The sequence below is a fragment of the Mobula birostris genome, chromosome 14 (genome assembly GCF_030028105.1).
Source record: "Mobula birostris isolate sMobBir1 chromosome 14, sMobBir1.hap1, whole genome shotgun sequence".
NCBI lineage: Eukaryota > Metazoa > Chordata > Chondrichthyes > Myliobatiformes > Myliobatidae > Mobula > Mobula birostris.
The window spans coordinates 24,749,949-24,770,808 of NC_092383.1; the positions used below are offsets into that span (position 1 = coordinate 24,749,949).

At 41.6% G+C, this 20,860-nt stretch overlaps 1 protein-coding gene across 2 annotated transcripts in view; it reads right to left on the minus strand.

Moving 5' to 3' along the window:
• Positions 1–20,860, minus strand: part of lysmd4 (LysM, putative peptidoglycan-binding, domain containing 4) — a 46,854-nt gene that overhangs the window by 14,714 nt on the left and 11,280 nt on the right. Inside the window, exon 2 of one of the 2 annotated variants that reach the window (XM_072278265.1) lies at positions 2,176–2,452. In XM_072278265.1, coding sequence (XP_072134366.1) covers positions 2,176–2,451 — 276 coding nt within the window. In that variant the 5' untranslated portion in view covers position 2,452. Of the gene's footprint in view, positions 1–2,175; positions 2,463–20,860 lie in introns of both variants that reach the window. The other variant, XM_072278264.1, reaches the window with a different exon arrangement.

The following is a 20,860-nucleotide window of genomic DNA, read 5'->3' on the forward strand; positions in this document are numbered from 1 at the left end:
TTATTGGTGTGCCTTTGAATAACTTTGCCCAGTTATTGGTGATGTCATCTGTTAAGATGGCAGTGCGTTCAATCACACCAGCTTCTATGATGTCTTTTTAAATATTTTTTTACAATTACTAGACCCTGCTGGACATTAAGAACGCTAAGGTCTATCCCATCAGCAAATTGTTTGTTGACAGAGAAACCAAAGGAGCTGGACTTGGTACAAATTGTGCTGCTGTCTGCATCAAAGATGTCTGAGGAGTTGGTGCACAAAGGAAATGTGCAGTCTAACAGTGAGTGATCGTCTCTGGCACTTTTCTTGTGATCACAAGACCCTGTTGGACATGATTCATGTGGAATGCTGCACATCTGATTCACTGATTTATTGGCGGACAGAAGAAGCAGACTGTGGTGTCTCCTGTTTATAGCCGTCCAGGAGAGAGTGCACTCCCGCCAGAGGCGGAGTTCGCAATGCTCAAGCTGGAGTCAGTGTTGCCCCCCAGATGTTCATTCGGCTGAAGTCAAGCCATATTGTGATCAACTGCCGATTTCTGCAACATTCTGGGACTCAGCGTCTCAGATTATATTTATATATTTTTGTTTGTGACTGTAGTTCACTGCCATCTTATGCGGTTGCTTTTCTATATGTACCCTGTGTGTGATTCTTGGTACGGTGTTTTTCACCTTGGCCCTCGACCCGTGGGCATTCACGTATCGTTGAATGACAATTAAACTTGGACTTACTTGTGAAGTGTTGAACTTAAAGCAATGAGAGACATCATCTTGAACACAAGATTCGGAGCCCTGATTTTTAGACATGGCAACAATGAAGAAATGACAATATTTGCCTAATTCCAGATGATTTACAATGTGCAGGGGAGCCTGCATGCAGCACCTTTCCCTTGTGCCTTCTGTACTTGTTCTACCAAGTAAGTGCTTCAGCTTAATGGCTAATGTTAATGAAGCCTTGGTATGGTGTTGCATTTTATTAACACTAAACTCTGAAGCCACAGTGCATCAAAGGCTTCTCCAGTCATCCTGTGCTTCTGCCATCTTTAATGCTTCTTTCAACTATTGTTTGACATGGAGAAGCAAATATTCATCAGCTCAGCAACTGTAATGGGTGGTAACCAGCCACTGCTTTGCCTGATGTCAGTGTTTATTTATTCATTGAGACACAGTGTGGAATAGGCCCTTCCAGCACTTTGAGCCACTCCATCCAGCATTCCCTGATTTAACCCTAGCAAATTTTCCCATGATTAGCCTATGGCCAATTAACCTACCAACCAGCAAGTCTTTGGACCGTGGGAGGGAACAGGAGCACCCAGAGGAAATCCACAAACTCCTTACAGACTGCAGCAGCAATTGAACCCGGGTACATTGTTCATTGGATATACCATTGTAGCTAGACTTAACACACACTAGTCTTTGCAAGGAGGCCAAAACAAAGCTCTAAACTCGAAAAGGCAAGTCCTCTGTGGCTCTGTGGTATTATTTGCAAAGGGTGCAACTGTGCACTGAGCTACCACAAAATTATATTTTCAGTAAAGCAGTATTTGACTACAATTACTACCTCAAATACAGTTATTAGCAGACAGTGAATTCAGTCCAACAGTCTGACTTCAGAGATTTAAAAAAATCCTGACTTTGCATTCTTTCATAAGTGCATCAGACACCTCATGATCTTAGTAGACTTGAAGCTCTCATTAGGACAGCAACAACACAACAATCCAAAACACTTAGAAGTGCAGTTTTCAGTCATTAATATAATGAAGAAATTTTATTGTTCTCAGAGCTAATGCATATATATTTGCATTAATAGTAAATTTGCAGGGACTATGAAGGGTGAGATTTTCCTTGAACTAGACTTGATATATTCCCACACCTCAGCCATTTTTCTCAGTCAAGCCCCATTAAAACATCTTGCTAATTCCTGCTACCGTGAGGAAGCAAGCTAGTTATATAAAGGAGGAGGTTTAAAAGGGCAAAAGGTCAGTAGAATTCTGCATATACTGTAAGCTATTGCACAATTAGATGGAAACGAGACTTCTGTTTCAAGGGTGAAAATGTCTTTTGGGTGAAAATGTCATTTGTGCACAAGATGAAACACGTAATTGTTTGCCATCACAAAGGAAAAGATTAAATCTGACAATATGCAGCCAATTAATTATAGTGGCTGGATTAAACTTACCGTACAGCCATACTGCAAAGCAAAAGTATTGAGGTTGTCACCATCAACAACCTCTCGAAGAAGAAATACTGTATTGTTGGACTTCTCCACTGAATCACTGGGCCACTGACACTCTCGACCTCTCAGCCGCAGATCAATACTATTCTTGTCTTCATCTGATGATTCATCAGAAGATGCTACATCACTTCCAAATACATAAAGCTGACCATCTTGCGAAGCATGGATATCTACAGGAGCCTGGAAGGATCTTGTGTGCCCATCTCTCAGCCTCATCATACTATTGATACCTAAAACAGAATTAAATCTTGGATTTATTCAAGCACAGTAAAAAAAAGCAATTCTTCATCCTTGGGTGCAAGAACATTTACTTGGGTATAATGACACAACACAGGAATAATCAGGGTAGAGAACCTATGGCACACACAAAAATTTGTTGACACGTGGCATGCAATGTCACCTTCGATTCCGTTAACCCTACCCATAATAAAAAGATACATAATGATTATCTTTACCACCAAATCAAACAGCAATTTTTCTTTTACAATCCAAGAATAGTGAAATACTATTACAGGAAAAGTCTCATGGCATTGGAAGATAGATTTTGAAATCCTTGCCGTTCTGGCATACACATCAAATATTTGGATAGTAAACAAGTACAATAACAATACTGAAATAATGTTTATTTTTCAATTGCTTTTAAAATATTAATAGCTTTGAATGTTGTTCTAAAATGCTTCATCTATTGCAATCTTTTATTACAATACATGTAAATAAGTAACCGAGTTCACTATTTTCCCCCAAACAAAGTGCACAATTATTGTTAATTTATTAATCTATGATAATCTCTGCACAAAGTTACCATGGCATACCAGGAGAACTTCTTAGAAGATTATCAATTTGGGCACATGGTGCTGCAAGGGTCATAATACTTGACAATGAAATATTTTTCAATAATAACAGCAACATGATTCAAGAGTCAAATTGGAGGTTGACATGTTGTTCCATATTTAACTCATTACAGAACAGGAAAAACAGAGACAGAGTTTAGTCACAAACAAGAAAAATTCTGCAGATGCGGGAAATCCAAGCAACACACACACAAAATGCTAGAGGAACTCAGCAGGCCAGGCAGCATCTATGGAAAAGAGTACAGTCGACATTTTGGGCCAAGATCCTTTGGCAAGACAGGAGAAAAAAAGATGAGGAGTAGATTTAAAAGGTGGGGCGGGGGGGAGAGAAGAGAGAAACACAAGGTGGTAGGTGAAACCAGGAGGAGAGGGATGACGTAAACAGCTGGGAAGCTGACTGGTGAAAGAAAAACAGGGCTGGAGCACGGGGAGTCTGACAGAAGAGAACAGAAGGCCATGGAAGAAAGAAGAGGGAGGAGCACCAGAGGGAGGCAATGAGCGGGCAAGGAGATGAGAGGGAAAAGGGGATGGGGAATGGTGAAGTGGTGGGGGCGGGGGGAGAACATTACTGGAAGTTAAGAAATCAATGTTCATACCATCAGGTTGCAGGCTACCCAGACAGAATTCAAGGTGTTGTTACTCCAAACTATGTGGCCTCATCACTGAATCTAAGCAACGCACACAAAATGTTGGATGAACCTCAGTATGGCCTCCTGTATATCGGTGAGACCCGACGCAGACTGGGAGATCGCTTCGCTGAGCACCTACGCTCCATCCACCAGAAAAAGTGGGACCTCCCAGTAGCCACCCACTTTAAATCCACTTCCCATTCCAATATGTCTATCCGTGGCCTCCTCCACCGTCGCGATGAGGCCACACTCTGTTTGGAGGAACAACACCTTATATTCCATCTGGGTAGCCTCCAACCTGATAGCATGAACACTGATTTCTCAAACTTCCGGTAATACCACCCCCCACCTCACCATTCCCCAACCCCCTTTCCCTCTCACTTTATCTCTTTGCCTGCCCATCGCATCCTTCTGGCGCTCCTCTCCATTTTTCTTCTTCCATGGCCTTCTGTCCTTTTCTATCAGACTCCCCCTTCTCTAGCTCTGTATTTCTTTCACCAATCAACTTCCCAGTTCCTTACTTCATCCCTCCCCCTTCAGGTTTCATCCATCAACCTGTGTTTCTTTCTCCTCTCCCACCCCCCACCCCCCGAACCTTCCAAATCTACTCAGCTTTTTTCTCTAGTCCTGCTGAAGGGTCTTGACCCAAAATATCAACTGTACTCTTTTCCATAGATGCTACCTGGCCTGCTCAGTTCCTCCAGCATTTTGTGTGTGTTGCACAGACAGTCATTTTAAGACAGGAGAAAATCTATTCTATTGAAGCTTTGCCGAATGTTGCCTCAGTTTTCCACCTCCACAGTCTGGCTGTAGGGGGACTCTGCTGAAGATCTATTATGAATCATTGCAGCAAGCTTTCGTAAAATTTGAACTGTGTGGGTAAGATTTAAAGCCCTTGCAATTAAAATGACTGTCACTGCAAAACAAGGATGTGGGTTGCAATTGTCTCACCTTAAATTATTACACAGCAATGACACACAGCAAAACAAATATTGACGTTCTGACACGAAGACTTTAAATGACACAATTAGAAAGAATTGATGTAGAAGACAGATGACACCTACAGAGTCACAAACAGGATAGGAGTAAAATGGACATTTTCTGGCGGACAGAGTGTAGGTGTTCAGCAAAGCGGTCTCCCAGTCTGCATCGGGTCTCGCCAATATATAGAAGGCCACATCGGGAGCACCAGACGCAGTATATCACCCCAGCCGATTCACAGGTGAAGCGTCGCCTCACATGGAAGGACTGTTTGGGGCCCTGAATGGTGGTAAGGGAGGAAGTGTAAGGGCATGTGTAGCACTTGTTCCGCTTACAAGGATAAGTGCCAGGAGGGAGATCAGTGGGGAGGGATGGGGGGGACGAATGGACAAGGGAGTTGCGTAGGGAGCTGCGTAGGGAGCGATCCCTGCGGAAAGCAGAGAGAGGGGGGTAGGGAAAGATGTGCTTAGTGGTGGGATCCCGTTGGAGGTGGCGGAAGTTACGGAGAATAATATGTTGGACCCGGAGGCTGGTGGGGTGGTAGCTTAGTGGTGGGATCCCGTTGGAGGTGGCGGAAGTTACGGAGAATATTATGTTGGACCCAGAGGCTGGTGGGGTGGTGCTGAAACGCAGACTGAGAGACCGCTTTGCTGAACACCTACGCTCTGTCCGCCAGAGAAAGCAGGATCTCCCAGTGGCCACACATTTTAATTCCACATCCCATTCCCATTCTGACACGTCTATCCACGGCCTCCTCTACTGTAAAGATGAAGCCACACTCAGGTTGGAGGAACAACACCTTATATTCCGTCTGGGTAGCCTCCAACCTGATGGCATGAACATCGACTCCTCTAACTTCCGCTAATGCCCCACCTCCCCCTCGTACCCCATCTGTTATTTATTTTTATACACACATTCTTTCTCTCACTTTCCTTTTTCTCCCTCTGTCCCTCTGACTATACCCTTGCCCATCCTCTGGGTTCCCCCCCCCAATGTCTTTCTTCCTGGACCTCCTGTACCATGATCCTCTCGTATCCCCTTTGCCAATCACCTGTCCAGCTCTTGGCTCCATCCCTCCCCCTCTTGTCTTCTCCTATCATTTTGGATCTCCCCCTCCCCTTCTCAAATCTCTTACTAACTCTTCCTTCAGTTAGCCCTGACGAAGGGTCTCAGCCTGAAACGTCGACTGTACCTCTTGCTAGAGATGCTGCCTGGCCTGCTGCGTTCACCAGCAACTTTGATGTGTGTTGCTTGAATTTCCAGCATCTGCAGAATTCCTGTTGTTTGCAGAACTGTAAGTTTCTTTTTGTAGGGCGGGGCGGACACCGGGCACCGCTACAGCGGCCCTACGAGGGGCCGTTTAAAGTGATCAGGGACAACGGGTCCACGTTCATGCTGGACACTGGGGGGTACAGAGGTTTTCACGGTGGACCAACTCATACGTGCCCATGTGGACTTGGCGCAGCCGGTCCGGGCTCAGGCACCGTGGCAGACCTCCCAAACAGAGGCCGATCCAGACTGTGGACATTGGGGGATATATTGCCGGTTCTGGGGGGGCGGGGGGGGGGGGGGTTATGTGGCAGCCCACTTTCCAGCGCACATGAACCGGCTCACGAAACAGCGCGCACCGGCAGAGAGGCCGGCCCCAAAAAGGGCGCCAGGCCATCTTCACCAGCACGGGGGGAAACCCATGCACGGAAAGGGTCTGCGAATATGCATTCTCCACAGCAGTCCCGCCCGGGGAGGGCGGGAACGGGAAGGCTTTAAAGCAGGCCGTGAAGTTTGAATAAATCTCTTTTATCGCAACTCCAACTCACCGACTACGTGTCGTTATTCTAGCGCTGTGTGTAGCACACCGCTACAGCCTCACTAGTGCCTGGTGCCTATGAAGCCTCAATATTACACCCTTCCTCTTATATTCTAGTCACCTCAAAATGAATGTTAACATTGCATTTGCCTTCTTCATCACTGACTCAACCTGCCAGTTAACCTTTAAGGAACCCTGTATGAAGATTCCCAAATCCCTTTGCACCAAATCTCCATTTGGAAAATAATTTATGTTTTTATCTCTTCTACCAAAGTGAATAACCATACACTTCCTGACACTGGATTCCATCTGCTACTTCTTTGTCCATTCTCATATTCTCATAATCTAAGTCCTTCTGTAGTCTCTCTGTTTCCTCAACACTGCCTGCCTCTCCACCTATCTTTGTATTGTCTGCAAACTTGGCCACAAAGTCATCAATTCCGCCATCCAGATAATTGACATACAAAGAGAAAAGAAGCGGTCGCAACACAGCCCCTGTGGAACACTAGTCACTGGCAGCCAATCAGAAAAAGCTAGCTTTTTTTGCCCACTCTTTGCCTCCTGCCAATCAGCCAATACTCTGCACGTGCCAGAACATTTCCTGTAACACCATGGGCTCTTAACTTAAGCAGCCTCATGTGTAGCACCTTGTCAAAGACCTTCTGAAAACCCAAGTACACAACATCTGATTCTCCTTTGTCCATCTTATTTGTTACTTCTTCAAAGAACTCCAACAGAATTGTCAGGCAAGATTATTCTTTAAGGAAATAATGTTGACTTTGCCCTACTATTTGCCTCCAAGCACCTCAAAATCACATCCTTAACAATAGACTCCATCTTCCCAACCACTGAGGTTAGACTAACTTACCTATATTTTCCTTTTTTCTGCCTCCTTCCATTCTTGAAGACTGGAGTGACATTTGCAATTTTCATGTCCTCTGGAACTATGCCAGAATCTATTGATTCTTGAAACATCATTATTAACACCTCTATACTTCAGCCTCCTCTTTCAGAACCCTATAGTGTCGACCATCTAGTCCTTGTGATTTATCTCCCTTCAGACCTTTCAGTTTCCCAAGCAGCTTCTCCCTAGTAATGGCAAATTCACTCACTTCTGTTTCCTGACACTCTTGAACTTCTGGCATGCTGCTTCTGTCTTCTACAGTGAAGACTAATGCAAAATACTTATTCAGTTCACCCACCATAATAATTTATCCATCCATAATACTTATTCATTTCCTTGTCCCCCTTTACCACCTCTCCAGCAGTCTGAAATCTACTCTCGCCTCTCTTTCACTCTTCATATATCTGAAGAAACTTAGTATCCTCAGATAATAATGGCTAGCTTAGCTTCATATATCATCTTTTCTCCCTCTATGACTTTTTATTTGCCTTCTATTGGTTTTCAAAAGCTTCCCAATCCTCTAACTTCCTACTATTTTTTGCTCTTCTCTTTGTCCTCGCTTTGGCTTTTATGTCTTTGACTTTCCTTGTCAGCCACAGTTGTGTCATCCCACCTTAAAAATACTACTACTTCTTTGGGATGTATTTATCATGCGCCTTCTGAATTGCTCCCAGAAACTTCAGCCATTGCTGCTCTGCCAGCATCCCTGCCAATCCACTTTGTCCTCTTCCAATCAACTTTGGCCAGCTCTTCTCTCATGTCTCTGTAATTTCCTTTACTCCTCTGTAAAACTGATACATCTGATTTTAGCTTCTCCCTCTCAAATTGCAGTGTGAATTTATGATCACTGTTTCCTAAGGGTTTCTTTACCATAAGCTCTCTAATCAATTCGGGTTCACTGCACAACACTCAATCCAGAATTGTTGATCCTCTACTGAGCTCAACCACAAGCTGCTCTAAATCAGAACAGAATCAGGTTTATTATCACCGGCATGTGACGTGAAATTTGTTAACTTAGCAGCAGCAGTTCAATGTAATACCTAATGTAGAAAAAAAACAAAATAAGTAAATCAATTACAGTATATGTATATTGAATAGATTAAAAATCATGTAAAAAACAGAAATAATATATTAAAAAAGTGAGGTAGTGCTCAAGGGTTCAGTGTCCATTTAGGAATCGGATAGCAGAGGGGAAGAAGCTGTTCCTGAATCGCTGAGTGTGTGCCTTCAGGCTTCTGTACCTCCTACCTGATGGTAACAGTGAGAAAAGGGCATGCCCTGGGTGCTGGAGGTCCTTAATAATGGACACCCCTCCTTGAAGGTGTCCTGGGTAGTTTGAAGGCTAGTACCCAAGATGGAGCCGACTAAATTTACAACTCTCTGCAGTTTTTTTTTCGGTCCTGTGCAGTAGCACCCCCCCCCCCCCCCATACCAGAAAGTGATGTAGCCTGTCATCGTGAAGGCATTCTACAAATTCTCTCTCGGGATCCAGCACCAATTTGATTTTCCCTATCTACCTGCATATGGAAATCCCCTATGACTATGGAACATTGCCCCTTTGACATGCATTTTCTATCTCCCATTGTAATTTGTACCCTACATTCTGGCTGCTGTTCAGGCCTCTAAATAGCAGCCAGAATGAGGGTCTTTTTACCCTTGCAGTTTCTTAGCTCTGCCCACAACAATTCTACACCTTCTGATCCTATGTCACCTCTTTCTATGAATTTGATTTTATTTTTTAACCAACAGAGCCACCCCACCCATTCTACCTAACTGCCTGTCCTTTCAATACTAAGTGTATCCTTGGATGTTAAGCTCCAAGTTATAATCATCTTTCAGGCACAATTCAGTGATGCCCATCTCTTACATGCCAATCTTTAATTGTGCTACACATGCAGCACACTCAGTCCTGTATTCGTCACCCTGTTTGATTTTATCCTGTTTAACACTGCAGCTCATCCCATTGACAGCAATTTTGCCTCATCATCAGCCTGTCCTTGCAAGCAGTCTCACTATACACTGCCTCTGTTTGTAAATCAACCGACCCATTCTCTGCCCTAGCACTGTCCTTGCCACCCCCCTGTCAAATTAGCTTGAATCCTCCCCAAGAGCTCCAGCAAGCCTGCCTAAGGATATCGGTTGTCCTCAGGTTCAGGTGCAACCCTTCCCTATTGTACAGGTCGTACCTCCCGCAGAACAGGTCCCAATCATCCAGAAATCTGAACCCTTTCCCCTCTGCATCAATTCCTCAGCCATGCATCTATCTGCCAAATGCTCCTAACATTACCCTCACTGGCACTTGGCACAGGCAGCAATCCAGAGATTACTACCCCAGAGGTTCTGCTTTTCACCTTTCTACCTAACTCCCGGAAATCTCTCTTCAGAATCTCCTCGCTTTTCCTACCCATGTCATTGTTGACATGGAACTTTGTTCTGGCATCTCCAGTATGATTGTCTATTCACAGATTAAGAACATTTTTAAACAAGTGAACACTGTTCAGTGTACGATAGATAGGCAATACTATAAATTATGGCAACAATTAGGAGTTAATAGAAAAATACAATGCAAAAAAAAAACTAATGTTGCTTCTTTACAAGTATATAGCCAATAAGGGCAGCAAATGCAGCGATAGATGAACAGAAATAAAAGTGTCCATGTTAAAAATCTGAAATAAAAGCAGTCTAGGAAATGCCCAATAGATTAGGCTACATTTGTGAAAGGGGAACAAAGGCTTAAGGTCTGACACCTTCAACCCAAAACGTTGCTTTGTTTCTTTCTCCTGGTTCACATAATGGTATAAAAATCACACATTTTATATCAAAGCTCATGATATTAAAGGAAGTACTTCCACTGAGTTACTCATACGTATTAATAATGCTTTTGCATTTTAGTACTCATATACCGGAGCCAGATTCTACTTCACTTCCAAAGAATTTGAAATTTGAGTCCAAGTAACAGGATATTGCCAACCACAAGACATACAGTACTGTGCAGAGAGATGTATATACACCACTGCTGTGGGTCAAATCAAAGGTGGTGATCAATCAGCATACTGGAGGCAGATTGAAAATTTGGCTGAGTGGTGTCATAACAACAACCTCTCACTCAATGTCAGCAAGACCAAGGAACTGATTGTAGACTTCAGGAGAGGGAAACCAGACAACCATGAGCCAGTTCTCATCGGAGGATCAGATGTGGAGAGGGTTAAAAACTTTAAATTTCTGGGTGGTTACTGTCCTGGACTCAGCAATTGTGGAGATGCAGCATGGCATCTAAATTTAAAAAAAAATAAACTTCTATAGACATGTAGTGGAGCGTATATTGACTGACTCATCGTGGCCTGGTATGGAAACACCAATGCCTTTGAGCAGAAAATCCTACAAAAGGTAGTGGATTCAGCTCAGTACATCATGGGTAAAGCCCTCCCAACCATTCAGCACATCTACATCAAATGCCGTCGTAGGAAGGCAACATCCATCATCAGAAATCACCACCATCCAGGTCATGCTCTCTTCTCACTGTTGCCATCAGGAAGAAGATACAAGTGCCTCAGGACATGCACCGCTGGTTCAAGAGTTACTACCCCGCAACCATCAGGCTCTTGAATAAAAGTGGATGACTACACTCAACTTCACTTGCTTCAATACAGATGTTTCCCATAACCAATGATCTCACTTTAAGGACTCTTTATATTATCTCATGTTGTCGTTATTTACTGCTATTTATATTTGTGTTTGCACAGTTTGTTGTCTTCTGCACTCCGGTTGATCTTTCTTTGATTCTGTTATGGTTACTATTCTATAGATTTGCTGAGTATGTCCACAGGTAAAATGAATCTCAGGGTTGTATATGACGACGTACATAAACTTTGATAATAAAATTTGCTTTGAACATAGCCCTCGACAGTGCCCAATGAAGCATGCTGAAGAGAATCATGATTGCTACTAGGGACAAGAAGCTTCAACTCTGAGCAGAACAAGTTCCACTTAAATTGAGCCTTTAATGTAGTCAGGTCCCAAGCTGCTTTTTAAGATTTAATAATAATAGGCATTAAGCCACTAGCCAAACTATTATGGTTAATGAAAAAATACTTGATTGGAGAGACAAAAGGTAAACGATTTTTCAAAGGAAATTTGAGAATATTGGCCCCCGGCAAATGAAAACAGTAGCGTTAAATTTAAGTGGCTGGGATTAGGGAAGGACAACTGGAAGGGGAGAGTGAACAGGTGGAACAATTAAACATTACTTCAACTCTAAGTCCTGCAACCGGAAGCCAAAGAAAATTGGGCTGCACGATAGCATAGCAGTCATTGTAATACTAATTTAGTGCTAGCAACCCAGGCTCAATTCCATTGCTGCCTGTAAGGAGTCTGTATGTTCTCCCTGTGATTGTGTGGGTTTCCCACTGATGCTCCAGCTCCGTCCCACATCCCAAAGATATACTGGGTTTAGGTTAATTGGTCACATGGGTGTAACTGGGCAGTAGGAGCTCGTTGGGCCGGAAGGGCAGTATCTATAACCTCAGAACACTACAGCATAGAAAATGGGCCATTCGGCCCTTCTAGTATGTGCCAAAACATTATTCCGCTAGACCCATTGACCTGCAAACAGTCCATAACCTTCCAGACCTCTCCCATCCACGTACCTATCCAATTTATTTTTAAAACTTAAGAGTAAGCCCACATTTATCACATCAGATGGCAGCTCGTTCCACACTCCCACTACTCTCTGAGTGAAGAAGTTCCCCCTAAACCTTTCCCCTTTCACCCTAAAGCCATTTCTAAATAAATAAAAAATATTAAGTAAACCTAGGTGGGGGGGGGGTGGAGAACATCGACTCAGACCATGAGAGGCCTGCTTCGGGCATTTTCATGCCTTACAAGGCACAGATTGGAAGTCTGTGTGGGGCACCACTCCTCGCACAGACTAGCGCAATGTGTGATTAAGTGCCTTGCTCAAGGGCACAAATACGCTGCCACAGCTGAGGCATGAACTAGCGACCTTGAGATAACTAGATGAACATCTTAACCACTTGGCCACGTGCCCCTCCCTCCCCCGCCTCCTGGAAGCAAAATTTACCACCAGCCTTTATGTCCAATTGTTTGTTATGGAAATTTTGCAGCATTATTGTGCTTTGAATAGCTGATTACACCCTAGCAACTACTCTACTGTGAATGGAAGTTGACAATACTGTCACCTAGTTACTAGGAGGGGAAAATCTACTGCAGTCAAAATCAGATTACATTAAAATTAGCAGGACTACTTAAAACTCATTCTTGTAATTCATGACAATTCATTTAGTGTTAATTGTTAATAAAATTTATCAGAAAAGGGAAGAATAGTAATTATTCAAGAAAACTGTTTTGAAATTGAATTCTTAATCCCAGAATTGTGCTCTTGGCAAGCAATAGACTGTTGTAAATATATTGAGGCAAATAAATTACCCACTTTTTTTAAACTAAACACAGATATAAAAGTTTTAGAAGCTCTATAACTTAAAATACACAAAGAATAAACGACCACTGCCATCCATCCACAACAGTAAGCTGTGTGTCAAGTCTATAGCTTTATCATATCATCCATAAATTTTGAACTTAATTTCCACATATAGAACGTTAGAACAGTACAGCACAAAAACACGATCAGGAGAGTCCATTCTTGATGAAAGGTCTCAGCCCGAAATATAAACTGTTTATTCTTTTCCACAGATGCTACCACAGAATCTTGTGCTTGCTGTTCAGCTAATTCCTGGATGAGAGGATTATCGTATCAAGAGTGGCTGAAGAAAATAGATCTATATTCCTTGGACCTTCATAAAATGAATAGTAATTTTATTGATATACAATTTCCTTTGAGGCAAGGCAAGATTTCCACAAGTGGGCAAAACTTGAAAGAGGGGGCAGGGACAATCAATCAAAACTAAGGTGCAAAATAATTTCTAGCAGAGGGTGGCAAAGCCCTGACATTCTCTACTTGGAAGGGTCCTGGAGTGTAGATCATTGGTGACGTGTAAAGAGGCAGTTACTAACTGCATAATTTCGACTTTGGGGAAATGGCACAGAAGAGGATTAACCTTGGGCAGATCAGCTTTGATCATACTAATGTCAGAAAAGGCTTGAGGGGCAAATAACCTACATCTATTCCTATGAACACAAATCCCTGTAATAAACACTGTAGTACTTGGCACAATATATTCTATTCTACTGCACAAGAGAAAATAAGGATTTAAACTACAAGTATATACAGTCAGCCCTCCTCATCCATGAGAGATTGGTTCTGGGACCCATCACAGATACCAAAAAACGCAGATGCTCAAGTCCCTCATTCAACCTGTCTCAATACGGTGGACCTTAGGACCCAGCAGAACCCCGGACCTTATTTAACCTGTTTCAGTGCGGAGGACATTAGGACCCAGCGGCGGAGCTCGGAATCCGCAGTGTTTCTGTTCTGGAAAATAATCACGATCACGATTGAAAATAAAGTGGAAATAATAAAGCGATTGGAAAGAGGTGAAACACCATCGGTCATTGGAAAAGCGTTAGGCTACAGTCAGTCAACGATCGGAACAATTTTATAGGATAAAGTGAGAAAAGCCCTGCCCCGATGAAAGCTACAATTATTACTAAGCAACGCAGTGGTTTAATTATTGGGGTTTTGGGCTTTTGATCCTCCATATCAACCTGGCACAAATGGAGAGGGTGCTCGAGAGCAGTCTGTCACTGGATCGAACTCGGGAACTTCTGTTCCTGAGCCTGGCACTGAAACATACACTTCTTAAGTGTTTTATATGCATAGAAAGAAAAAATATGTACTATAAACTAAGACAAACGTTTGACTAATTGACGCTAAATAATACTTGTTTTTCTTTCGATCCCAGTCCACGATAACCTACACACATCCTCCTGTATACTTTAAATCATCTCTAGATTACTTATAATACCTAATACAATGTAAATGCTATGTAAAATAGTTGTTATACTGCATTGTTTAGGGAATAATGACAGGAAAAAAAAGTCTGTACATGCTCGAACAACAAGTGCTGGAAGAGCACTTCCGGGTTTTCTCGACTTGCGGTTGGTTAAATTCGCGCATTCAGAACTTTCGGATAAGGAGGGCCAACTGTATAGACCACCTGGACAATACAAACACTTATGGATGCTGTTCATCGACTACAGCTCAGCACTTAACACCATCATTCCCACAATCCTGACTGAGAAGTTACAGAATCTGGGCCTCTGTCCCTCCCTCTGCAATTGGATCCTCGAATTCCTAACCAGAAGACCACAATATGTGCAGATTGGTGATATTATCTGCTCCTCGCTGATGATCAATACTGGTGCACCTCAGGGGTGTGTGCTTAGCCCACTGCTCTACTCTCTCTATACCCACGACTGTGTGGCTAGGCATTGCTCAAATACAGTCTATAAGTTTGCTGGTGATACAATCATTGTTGGTAGAATCTCAGAAGGAAAAGAGAGGGCATACAGGAGCGAGCTATGCCAACTAGTGGAATGCTGTCACAGCAACAACCTTGCACTCAACGTCAGTAAGATGAAAGAGTTGATTGTGGACTTTAGAAAGGGTAAGAGGAAGAAACACACACCAATCCTCAGAGGGATCAGAAGTGGAGAGAGTGAGCAGTTTCAAGTTCTTGGGTGTCAAGATCTGAGGACTTAACCTGGTTCCAACATATCAATGCAGTTATAAAGAAGGCAAGACAGCATCTATAATTCAGTAGGAGTTTGAAGAGATTTGGCATGTCAACAAATACACTCAAACACTTCTCAGATTTACCGTGGACAGCATTCTGACAAACTACATCACCGGCTGGTTTGGGAGATGGCAGGGGGGGTTCTTCCCCTCTGCCATCTGTTCCCTAAATGGACACTGAACCTGTGAACACTACCTCATTTTTAGTATAAAATTATTTCTGTTTTTTGCACCATTTTAATCTATTCAATATATGTATACTGCAAATTGATTTACTAATTAATTTTGTTCTTCTATATCATGTATTGCATTGAACCGCTGCTGCTAAGTTAGCAAATTTCACGACAAATGCCGGTGATAAAAAACCCGATTCTGAACCTGCAATGTAGCTTGTTCTCTTGCTTCATAATGTTTACAGGAATATAAAAAGGACTGATCTGACTGCATGTACTTTTCTTTGAAAGGGAGAGTAAAAATAAAAGAGAGTTTAGTTATCTCTTAATTTATTATATACAGCACCTCGAGCTGTGTCGCTCAGCAATCCCCCGTTTTAATCCTAGCCGAATCACAGGACAACTTACAATAACCAATTAACCTACCGACCAGTACATCTTCAGACTGTGGGAAGAAACTGGAGCACCCAGAGGAAATCCAAGCGATCACGGGGAGAATGTATAAATTCTTTACAGGCGATGGTGGGAATTGAACCCAGGTCGCTGGTACTGTAAAGCATTGTGCTAACCACTACACTATCTCAATAAAAATAAATAAACTCTAAGTGGGAATGACCCTAGCATGTTCTTTGAGAACTCTCAATGAATAGATAACAAGCAGACCATCTCCTAGGAAAAAAAATCACCCAACGAGTGTTGGGGAAATAGAAGAGAAGAAAAAACCTTACGAAATAAAGAAAAATGCATTTTGCGGGGGGTGATTTTTGCAGTGAAGTTTGTTGTTTGACAACAGTATAACTGAAACTATCAGGTCTTTAGAAAATATCAAAGAACATGGAATTGAAAGTCAAACATCTGATGAAGTTTGTAATTAGTATAATAGTTATTGAATTGTCTTTAAGAACACAGACTTTCTATTGTTTTTAAAATTAAAGTTTAAATTTTAATTGTCATTTAACCATACACATGTATACAGCTGCACAAAACATTGCTCCTCTGGGACCAAGGTCCTAAACACAATAGAGGCACACACAGCACTCAGTACATGTAGTTACAATAGTACACAGAGTCACAAAAATAATATCAGCATATGTACCCGAGTGGCATGGCATGGCATGACCTGAAGATTGATGACACGTGGGACGTTGTCCTGGAGCCCCATTCCTGCAAGAACAAGTATGCAGCAATTCCTCATCTCATGCTGGATCAGCCACAGAAGAAAATCCAGCTAGTCTTCCAGGGAGGGAACACTGGAGAGCATCACTGATAGGAGAGACTACATGCAATGGCCAGTCCCCAACACAGCACAGATTCTAGCATGCCCGCTATGCCACTGTTCTCTTCCACATCGCCTCCTCTCCTGGGTGGTTGTAACAGGCAACACTGCTACACGAGAGCCTGGTTCGCACAACAACTGAGGCCACGCAACTTCACTACCATTAGTCTCGTCATGAACTAGACTTGCAGTATTTTGTATAACCAACGTCCATCAGGGCCTTGTGATATTGAAAACAAATACTTGCACCATTTGTTGGAGTCTGAGAGGCTGCTAAGACCAGGTGCACCACTATCTTACCATAATACTGCTGGAAGTAGTAGGAAGGAAACTTACCTAGCTCAGCTTTAGTTCATTCAACAATCTAAATCCCCAAGCAATGCAAATAACAATGAACATAAAAACATTTATGAATTCAGAGAAAATAGAAAATTCAATTTTGAGGGCATAATACAGCAAAGACATGGCAGTCTAGTCACACCTGGAACTAAGTATAAAAGGGTATAAGGTGCTACAAAAAGGTAGGGTAAAGATCAGGGCTAAATAATTAGCTCAGATAATGGAAAATTAGTGATTAAGAATAACAAAGGGAACTCTCACAAGTGGTAAGCACATGGGGAGACTATACAGAAGATGTCTGGAAAGAGCTTATTGGATCCAACTGTTTAATTTTAATTGCTAAACTGCAAAGAAAATTACAATCAATTATCTTTGTATTTTAAGTAATGTATAAACATAAGACATTAATAGACCTCTAATGGTTATACAAAATATAATTCTGGAAAGCTCTGCAGTAAGTGGCTAGTATTTTCTTGTTTGTTGATTTTTTTCTAATTGGCTTATTATCTCTGGAATTTCTTTTATCTTTACTGCATAAAAGTAGCTGTTTTATGCTAGGCGCCATCTCTAGAATCTCTCTTCAACTGGCAAGACCCCTGTCACTGGTCTGTTCCTGTTCTCTTTGTTCTATCAGCTCTAAATAAAATGATCATGAAACAACAAGTTTTAATCCTTGTTCCTCACTTCTAAAAGAACCTTGGATTTTAACATCAAAATCCAACAAGCAATTTGTTAAGTGATAGAATGCATAAACACAGAGATTAGATAAAATGTGAGCAAAGGGAGAGTGACTACCTTTCTACATACTAGGATAACTAGCATAGATATGAAAGTTATCAATTCTTCAAAAGGCATTCACAATGTCCTGGGACAAGCAAGTGAAAAGCAGTAATAGATTTTGCAGTAAAATAGATTGAGCCAAGGCCAAATGATGAGTAAACATCAAACAGCTATAGGGATGCGACTGTGTTCAATGAAGTATTTGGAAAGTGAGGTTGCAAAAAGAAAATGAACTATCTGGTACAGGGCCACACTGCATTGTGTCCTGGACTCAAAAACAAAATAATTTCAGCAGGCTCACGCTGTCAAAATCAAAACCACAGAATAACCTTCTGATTTCCTGAAAGAAAAGTCATAGGCTATTTCTTGATAAACAGAAACTACCTGCAAATTCTAGCATTTACAACGGCTAGAGTGTAGTTAGTGTGTGCTTTATGGCAACACTGGATTTTCAAGTTTTTTTTTTCCTTAAAGAAAAACCTATTTCTACAAAAGGATTAATGTTGGAAATGTAGATATTGATCATACAGAAAATAACTTGCCACTTATACTGAAGAATGTCAATCCTACACAAATAGGTAGCACTGCAGGAAGTTAAAAAATACTTGCATTTATAATGGCAACTTTCAGACTGCTGCAGTGCGCTGCACTCAATTTACTTTCAAGTGTAGCCACAATTTGTGGGAAAAGTCATCGCCAATTTACACACAGCAAGATTACACAATGTTATGTGCCAATATCCAAATAATCTGTATTTCAGTAATTACATGCAGTACTTGTTAAAACACTGAAATTAGAAAATGCTCACAGTTAGTATTTCAGGTCAATTCTGCTGTGGTAGTGTTGAGTCAAGGTCAACTATTGATCAGAATACTGGGGTAACGAGCCTCCTTTTGTTTTGAGATAGTCTCATTAATTATTTGTAGAGAGCACAGTAGTTTATCATCTCCAGCAGTATTGCACAGAGTTGCCAGCATAAACTTGTACCCTCAAGTTTTTGCAATGAACTCAAAGCCAGAATTTTCTAACACCAAGGTCTTCTTCTTATCATGTCCACGGACAGTCTATACATGGCCCAGCCAGAACTGGACACATTTTTGTGCCTTGTTGTTAAATTCGGCAAGATCTGCAACAGTACAGGTTTCCTCTAGCAATGGGCATTGCAGGAGATGTTGCATAATTTGTGGCTCAGTTCCACATTCACAAGTTGTCGGGGTGGATGTATATCCCCATTTGCTTAGTGACACCTTTGAGCGACCTACACCAGTCCTGAGTCTGTTAAGGCACTTCCAGGTTGCCCAGTTGCAGTTAGCTCCTGGGGGAAGACTTTCATCTGGTGGAATTTCCATCGTTGGGGGTTGTTTGAGACTGGTGAGAGGATTCTGCAGGGAGCGCTCATGGAGTGAGGTCGTCTCTCTGGCTTCGCTCCATTCCCATTATCCTTTTTAACCTATGATCTCCTTGATCTAATCAACTTTAAGTACACCAGAAGACTTACTTTATCTCTCTGAATTATCGATTAATTGACTTCCTTTTGTCAATCGCAACTTTTGAGCTTAAAGAAATGAGTACGAGATCTAAAACCAAAGATGGGAAAGACGCTGATGGGAACGGAGGAAAGAAGAAAGGTGACTCTAAACCAACGGAATTAACTTACGAAGTTATGGTGAAGTGTTTGGAGGAAATGTTTGAGCAGCATCGGATAAAATTATCGGAAAGTTTAACTGCTCAATTTGAACAACATCGTCAAAGCCTTAATGAAGACTTAAAATCAATCACGGAATCTTTGAAATTCCTGAATGCTGATGTTCAAAAACACGATGCAAAAATTTCTGAGCTGGATACTAAATCTTAGAAGACGGATACAAAAGTTGAGATCTTAGGGAAGAATCTAGCTTCGACTACTAAACAGCTCCAACAACTTAAATCCAAAGTTATTGATCTTGAGAATCGATCGAGAAGACAAAATTTACGTTTAATTGGCCTACCCGAGGATGTTGAGGTTGGAGATCCTGTAATATTCTTTGCTAAGCTTTTAAAGGATTCGTTCGGTTCAGTTTTTCCCAACGATCCTCCATTACTCGATCGCGCCCATCGTATACCGTGGGTAAAGTCGGCAGTGGCTGTTTCCAAACACAGACCAGTTATTCTTCGTTTCCATTATGTTAATGTTAAAGAACAACTTCTCCAGATCGCTCGTCGACAAGGGATGATCAAGTATCACCAGCATTCCTTCAGAATAGTTCAAGACTACAGTCCTGAAGTGATGAAGGAACGACTGACTTTTAAACCTTTAATGTCGGAATGCTATCAAAAAAATCTCAAACCGGCACTACTGTATCCTGCACGACTCAGAATCTCTCTTCCCGATGGAAATCGTCGTGTTTTCCACTCTACAATTGCCGCTCGGAGCTTTTTGGATGATAATTTCCCATCTGATACAGATACCCTCTCTTAATTTGTGTTGGGTGCTTCCAGCACCAATTTTTTTTCTCTCTGGTGTTTTCCTTCAAAATAAACCTTCTACTACTATGCGATGAAGGTTTTTTATAAGTTTAAGATTTTTGTTCTTTGTTCTTTACTATAGTGATTATTCTATAACTTATATAGAATATTTATCTTCTGTGAATAACATCACTTTCCCTTAGTTAACCTTTTGTTTTAATCTATCCTTTTTTGTTATTACTAATGATCCGATTCGACGGTCATTTGTAGTTATATGCTTCCTATTTTTGATTTTCGCATAATTAAAATGGCGACTTGTCTTTCTTTTTTTATAATTTTTATTTTTTTTTCGGGACGCCATGTTCTTATGCTTCTTCTTCCCATAATCCATTTTTCTTATTTTGGAAGCGTTTTTTTATTTACTCGTTTATAATTAACTAATTATATGCACTGATACTGGTTTCTTTTATTTTATATATTTTAGTAATTTTTACTATGGAGACTAATTTACAATACTGTTTATTTTTCACATATTAGTCTTTGGGCGGTCACTTATCTAACATATATTTTTGTAGTTGCCCCCTGCAGAAACGGGGTTAAAGTTAGTATTAGTTAGCGCTTTTTTCAGCCTTCTCTGGCTCAGTTCGAGTTTCTATTTGGGGTTGGGGGAGGGGGTGGTCTTTTTCTTTTTTTAATTTTTTCTATTGGGCTGATTCAGAACTACAAAGATGT